Here is a 7844-nt window from a genome sequence, read left to right on the forward strand (position 1 = left end):
ATACGGCTACTTTCCTCCTTGACAATGGGTGGCCGTCTTTCACAGGTTTGACTGTATATATATATAAGTGCCGAAGATTTGAGGCGTTACAAGGAAAGTAACGAACAAGCACAAAAAAAGAAGGAAGAGAGAGAAGGATGATGGATGTTTGACAACAAAGAAAAAGTAACCACACCAGAACACACCTACCAACCACCCACATTCATTCGTCGAAAGAGGATTTTAGTTTGTTTGTTTGAGTAAAGAAAAGCGACACAATAATGGTCATTTAGTGCTGAGAAAAAGTAAGACTGACCGACAAACAGAATCAACAGAGGGAAAGTAAATAAGTAGCGAGGACCTACAAGCGGCTCCCTCCAACCAACCGCCAATCTGACCCCAGCTTAGAAAAAAATATATAATATGAAGTACTGTCCACGGTTAGAATACAAAAGGCTAGATATTCTCTCTCGAAGTTTTAACTGGTAGGCCCAGCCAATGAACTCTCCAGTAGTACGTGTGTAGATCACAAATGAAAATAAAAGGGAGGGGGCCGAGTACATGGCTAAACTAGAAAGAAATAAGTAATTTCGAAGGCAGATATTTCGAGCCAGTGGTTGGCGGCTGCTCTGGAGTCTGGAGTGGTTTGTTCCTTTTGCCCAATCAAACATCTATCGTTCTGATCTCCCTTCCTCCTTTTTTGAGTTACTCTCTTGTAACAGCTATAATCTTCGGCACTTATATGACGCCATTGTGTTGTAAGGGCCGTACAACTCTTATTAAAACTTTTTAGAGACATTTCGCAGGGAATGCACTAGGTAGGTCGACGACAACACGGTAGTACGAGAGAGAGAGAGAGAGAGAGAGAGAGAGAGAGAGAGAGAGAGAGAGAGAGAGAGAGAGAGAGAGAGAGAAAGAGAGAGAGAGAACTATTCCAACAGAAAACCAGGAGTCGGACGTGGTCACGGTGAGGCAGTGAGGCGACGATAACAAAGGAAAGTATTTCAGCTAAAGTTGCCAAAATGAGTTCTCACTGATGACATAATAAGCGGCGCCAGGGGAGACCAGGCAGAACCAAACACGGCCCGTAAAAAAGTGCAGACATTCACCTGCGTCCACACTGTATTTCGTAACTGCTCTCTGTCCACTGGTGGAAACAAAGGAGAAAAAGCTACCTTGACCTTTCTCCACAACAGACAGGCCGGACCTTAATCAGCCCACTGGTTCAAACCGGACAGGTCTAAGTTCGTTCCAGCGACAGAAGTCACACTAGGGTCAGGACTTGATACCCTTGATACATGGGTATACTCATGTAGTAGTAGTAAACGGAAGCCCATCGATGCAATAATGGCCATTTAGTGCTGGGGAAAAGTAAGACAGACAGAAACGACATAGGGAAAGTAAAGAAGTAAGACTACCAACCAGTGGCGCCTTCCAACAACCCGCGGACACACTCTAAAACCTATCTCAACATGGATTTTCGAAGACATAACCAAGAGGGAGAGACGGGAAAACTTCCCCGGTAGCCTAAACCCTAGTTCAAGAACGGCTCAAACCGGGGTCACTCGCAGAGCAATGCAACACGAAGTCAAACAGTCCCAACTGCGCACCAACTCTTTCATGGAGCACAACATTAACTCAAGAGTTATTTTTTTCCAATGCTTGAGAGCCCACACAACGTTTGACTCGACAAAAAAAAAAATCGATATCATCATACTACATGCTTCTTTGATTGATTTGATTGAGGACCCGCCAATCAACCATTCCACGATCAGACAAATAAACCAAGGGGGGGGGGGGGGACCCTCCAAAGAAGCATAATTTCAAGAGAGGTATCCTTAGTTCTTGGCTAGCATCCAACGGGACAATTGTTTGAGAACTTGACAGTTCGCCGTGATGTTGCCTGCTCTCTTACGACATCGTCAAATTATCCACTTAAAATGGTGTGTGTTTTTTTCGATTTATTAATCAGTATAGCTATAACACGGGCTGTTGTTCTTTACGGGCGAGGCGAAAAGGATCACTGTAGGAAAGTAGGTCCCTGTAAGACAGACCTACTAAGATAGATAAGACTCTGAGTCTCACAAAAAGGTCTAAGATTCCCTATCATCGATCTTGACACTGTCTTGAACGTGCAAAACATTACATGTACCGTATTTATAAACACAACCTGACAATTCAACATACACGTTCGTACTTTATAATCCATCAACGTCACAACTGTGTGGCTAAAAATATTGAATAATGTTCAGACAGTCACCTGTAATTTTGAGAACTACGGCAATCACAGATCGAGAGGAACAAACGAATGTTCAAGTAGATGTTATAACAAAAGTATTGTATCACTTTAAAAGCAAAGTACTTCAAAAATGGTCGGCTGCTATAGTTATGGATTCTTTAAAAATCAGGAACGGAATGGTTACATACGCTAATCCCACCTTAATGCAAAAGTTTCGATGTCAAAAGGAAGTTTGAGAGCGATAAATTACAAATTTACACACTGTGAGCCTACCGGGCATTTCGCACCTCTTTCATCACAGCTTATAAATCACGAAGTACAATCCACGCCAATCTCTCGATTGAAGGGGCAGGTGATTAGAGGGCGCCACTGGTGGTAGGTAGATCCTCCTCATTTCCTCTCCTTCTGCTGTGTTTGTATATGTGGTCTGCTTTTTCTCGCATTAAATAACCGTAGTGTCGAAGTTCTCTTTACGCCAACAACAACAATTGACTGAGTGGAATTTATTGCTAACGGATTTTTTTACAGGAATGAAAGAGAAGCATCCAGAAACAATTTTTTATGGCGTTCCTGTTTGAGTGACAAAGTGGGTTTGGAGCTAGGGACACAGAAAAACAGACAGAAACAGTAGAAGAATAGTAAATAAATAACAGTGACAGACAGAAAGAAAAAATACCAAGAAATAAGATGGACATCCGAAACAATAGCAGAATCTTTTGTTTAAAGTAAGACCAGCCGAAAAAAAACTTCCAACCTCATGAGCAGGGCATTGCTGATAAACATTGACAACTCAATCATGTCAGCTTGCAAGAGCTTTTCAGAACATGAACACAGAGCAAGGAAAAAACATGATCCCGGAATAACAAGAAAAGACTTACCTGAACAAGTTCAACGCCAGCATTTCTGAAAAGTGGATAAAATAGAGTAGAAACGTCAGGCAAAACTCAACAGAAGTCAGCATTTTTCATAAAAACAAGAGGTAGCCGTCAAATCTCCCCCAAACACAAGTGTTTAATAATATTTGTGAGGCAGCGTGGTGGATTCAGGCTCTCGTCAATTTTTGGGCATATAGAGTTATTGGTATCATCTTAAAGTTTGTTTACTTGTCTTTATTTGGATGAAAAAAGTATCCATTTATCTTGAATACAAGTCAAGATATTTACGAAAGAAGGAGGTGGGGGTCACCTGTTTTCAGAGGTACAATTGGTGAGAAAATGGCCGCTAAAGGTTCGTTATTTCCTTAGCTTAAGAGTCCGTGGTAACTGAAAATCTACATTTTCTGTGTCTTTAATCAAAGTTTTTCAGAAAAATCAACACAGAAATGAGTTCTCTAATGGGCATGAAAGGTGTTGAGCCAAAAAACAAAAATTTAATAAAAATTCACAAACTTGCGGAAAAATTCAAGTTTCTTCATTTTGATTATTTTGATCAGAGCCTGATTCCACCACGCTGCCTCACATTTCACACACAGACAACATAAGATAAAAGCCAGATTGCCTTTTTGTACTGTCCAATCTGTTCTATGCTGACTCCCACCCATACCTCATATATGAAATCAAACTTATATGCTTACTACTTCACTTGACGAGTCTCATAAAAAGCCAGCAATATTTCTATTTTGAAAGAAAGGAACCACTTCATTCTGAACTCCTCCAAATTCTAAACAATTTAAAAGTCAAAATGAACTCTTGCATTTTATCTCTTCAGACAGATGAACACAACTGATCTCTAAAAGTGAAACCACTACAAGCAAATAGTCGAAGGAAAATATTTATCAAATTAATGCAGGCAAAATGATTCGTTGCATATATCACTACTCAAGTTGTGAGAGTTTTTCCATTGAAGTGGTTTGGCTGGCCCAGTGATTAAGCTCTCAGACTCTCAACCATGAGGTCCTGGGTTCAAATCCCGTCTGGGGCTCAACATTGTATTTCTGAAAAAGGCACTTTACACGAATTTGCCTCACTCTTTCTTTGGTAAGTGTGTTTTACAGTGCTCGCAGCTCTATAAGATCGTATGAGTACGCCGGATACATTAAACATTTTCAGCTGGTAGGAAATTTTGAATTTTGGCCGGGTGGCAGCCAGGGCCTACTCTTATCGATTTTAGACCACGAAGGGATCTTTAACGTGCGCAACTTGCACAGGACCTCCGACATTTTTCGTCCTTGTCCGAGAAGGCTAGGTGTAGATCTTTCCTATAGAAGATCAGGGGTGTGGCTGAAAGACAGCAGTAAGAAAGAGCCAAGGAGTGGCAGTAGAAAGGCTGCAGAAAGAGTCAAGTGCCCAGAGGACGGGGAAAAGGAGGAGGGGGCAGAAAGTGGAGACGAAAGCAGACGACAGAACATTGCTAGAGAGCAGCCTGAAAGGAGGTTGAAAGGAGACAATTTTACATTTTGAGAAAACAAATAATTTTCTGTCACTACCCGGATTCGAATACGGGACCTTTGAATGAGAGGCGAACACCTTAACTTCTAGGCCACGAGAGCCCCCCCCCCTGCCTCACTTCACCTTGGTAGGAATGGGTACCCGGCTATAGACAGCAAAAGATCTCATTAGTTTGTTAGTGTCCGCGCGCTTAATCAGCTGCTAACACTGTGTATGCTTCCAAGGAAGCCCAGAATGTTTCTGAGTACTTTTAGATCGATTGGGGTAAAAATAGTTGTAAAGCACATAGTACATGATGCTGTAAAGCATGGAATATGCACTATATAAATGAAATTTATATTATTGTAAAATTTATTATTATCATCATTATTGTAGAAAATGTGTGATGTGTACAAGGCCATTGAAAAAACTTTGCCAGCACTCACAAAGAGGACTTCAGTGGCAGAGTGAAGTGAGCTAAGGCATTTCAAATTATACTTCAGTGACCCACAGAGTTTAGGTGGGTGGTGGCTGGGTGTTCAGCTGGGTCCTTAGCATGACCTGACAATCCTAGCTCAAAACAGAGCATTGCACACTGGCCACAAGTGGTATGGCATGTTAATGTGATACTGTGTATTGAGCAGTGCCAATAGATTATAGCACAGTGTGTAGTGATATAACATGTTGCTTGTTTGCCATTGAAGAACAAAATTTCCCCAAGAGGATCAATTAAAGCGGAATTCTATTCATGAATGTTTATTTATATTTTTATAAACAATATTTTAAAAGTAAACACTTTTACTTCGAAACCAGTCTGATTTGGGCAGAAGAGAGTGTAGAACCAATGCGTCTCTCAAGGGAAGGAGAGTACAGTGCTATGACAATGATCCTGATAGTCAAAGCCCATGAAGTGTAAGGGTATAGAGAACAGATGGGGAAATGTGGAGGGGTTGAATTACTATGTCTCAAAGAGGAAAGCATTTAATCAATGGTATTTAATCTCTCCTTGGGGGCCAAAATAGGCCCGCCAACAGATTCCATCAGTCCCCAAAGGAACAACTTTTAAAATGTCTCGCGGTTAGCAGAGACATATTTTTTTCTAAGTTACTTTACTTTTCCAAGTGACTCATTATTTAATGGCTTTAAATTTTAAGAATCTAAAGTCAGTCTGTCTTATTAAAGTAAAAACCAGGAAACTGTCTTCCTATCCCAAGCTTCTTTCCACTGGTCAACCTCCCCTTCCCCCCAATATAAGACACTCGTTGAGGGAAGTCTAATATCACATGACAATGATCGGATGCTATCTCGGTATTCATAAAAAGACATGATCTGATGACTGTTTTAAAAGAAAGATGCAACTACAAAAGACTATGTTGTATGTGTACATGTACGATAAATTTAGAATCCATAAAACCATAGGAGGAAGGACTTCCGTAATGAGTAACCATTAAACAAACCCAAAAGAAGGGACCTAACCCTAACCTTTTGTACCCTAACCCTTTATCAAGAATTTTGTAGTGGTCGTTGAACTAACAGTAACAGAATTCCTCCCAAACCTTAGTTACGTCTGTTCAGACAGAGGATGCATACATGCCTATAATGGGCACATTCTATTATTTATCTTCTGGAATTGAAAATAGATCTGAAAGTTTACAATACACATTAACTAGATCTAGATCTATACTATACCAAAAATGATAGTTTTTTTGCGCTTTTTCGGTAGTTCCCATTCCGCCATTGTAATTCGCGGGTTTTGGCCCCAAGAGTAGGGGGGTTTCAGGGAGGCTTGCCCCCCCTGACCCTGACCTACAAAAATAGGGTGGGGGGTTTCAGGGGGGCATGCCCCCCTGAATTTGAACATAATTTTATGTTTTGCAATTAGCCTAGGTTTGATAGGCTATCTCTCCATATCGGCAAACTCATCAAAAAGTAATCATTTAGAACCAGAAGTAATCGTCGGTGGGGTCTAAACTAAATATCCCCTAGCGGGACCCAGATAAGTAGTACTGAAATCTAGTCTAAATATCTAGAGATCTAAATCTAGATAGATATCTAGATCTAGAGTAGTAGAGATCTAGATTTAGATTCTAGATTAGATTCTAGATTGATCTAGATTAGATCTAAGAAGGGTTGACTGCACAGCACATGACATAGCTTTTTAATAATATTCCTTTTGATTCTAGATTCTAGATTCTAGATTAGATCTAGATCTAGATCTAGATTCTAGATCTAGATCTAGATCTAGATCTAGTCTCTAGATCTAGATTTAGATCTAGAGTCTAGAATAGATCTAGAAAATCTAGATTATAAATTATAGATCTAATCTAGATTTTAGATCTAAAATCTAGCTGTTTTTTATAGTCCGTGGTGCCCCGTTTTGTCAAAAGCCCTTGAGTCAATCAATGAAATATTTGAAAGATCGTTCTGTGCTTCAATACATCCATGATTAGCATTGATTGTTGACATAGGCCAGAACTAGGACTCCAGAACTGTCAAAAAACAACAAAAACAACACCGACACCGACCTGAAAAGTTCACGATGCTCCTCGAAATTCAACTTTTTCCTTTTCTTTTCGCTCATCCAATATCCGACACGTTTCATGATGCTGGCAGAAAATTAAGCAGTATCCATGCAAGAAAACAAGAGAGACATCAGGTGCCAACGGTCTGGTCGTTAATAACAGTTACATTAGTTACTTCGCCACGGGCTGTTCGGACTGGATTGAGTTCACTTCAGTGACTTGCTTTGCCTCAGTGAATATCGAGAGAGGCCGAAAAAGACCCCAAACTTAGAGAGTTCTATAAATAACGAAACAATGGATGATTCATTCATGAGTTCATTCGTTGTAAAAAGAGTTCGCTAAATTAAGAAAACCCTAATGTTCTCTTTGCCGTTTTACCAGTCAATAATATTATGACGAAATAGCCGATGAGTAAATAAACGCCATAGTTCTCTAAGATGTAGGTCAGTTACCGTAAGCTTTATAAAGTTAAAAATCTGATTACAACCTTTTGGACTGATAACATGCAAGTTCTGCTTGTGCTGTCGCCTGTTATTTCTGTTTGTTCGGGTTGTTATATTTCCCGTACAGTGTTCTACCAGAGAAGGTTTACAACTCTCTGGTTCTACAGACTACATGTACCCCCCTCCCCCCGCGCGCACACACGCACATAACACACACAACACACACACACACACGCACACACACACACGCACACACACACACACGCACGCACACACACACACATACACACACACA

General features: G+C 40.5%; 1 protein-coding gene across 1 annotated transcript in view; it reads right to left on the reverse strand.

Moving 5' to 3' along the window:
* The window catches only part of LOC101846200 (inositol-tetrakisphosphate 1-kinase), a gene marked incomplete in the record, with an annotated part of 72073 nt that extends 64707 nt beyond the window's left edge, over nt 1-7366 (reverse strand). The window contains 2 exon segments of the mRNA XM_035968573.1: nt 3097-3121; nt 7110-7366. Of these exon segments, the coding sequence (XP_035824466.1) occupies nt 3097-3121; nt 7110-7186 (102 nt within the window).
* Between the last annotated feature and the right edge of the window lie 478 nt (nt 7367-7844).

The sequence above is a fragment of the Aplysia californica genome, unplaced genomic scaffold (genome assembly GCF_000002075.1).
Source record: "Aplysia californica isolate F4 #8 unplaced genomic scaffold, AplCal3.0 scaffold00068, whole genome shotgun sequence".
In the NCBI taxonomy this organism is placed as follows: Eukaryota; Metazoa; Mollusca; class Gastropoda; order Aplysiida; family Aplysiidae; genus Aplysia; species Aplysia californica.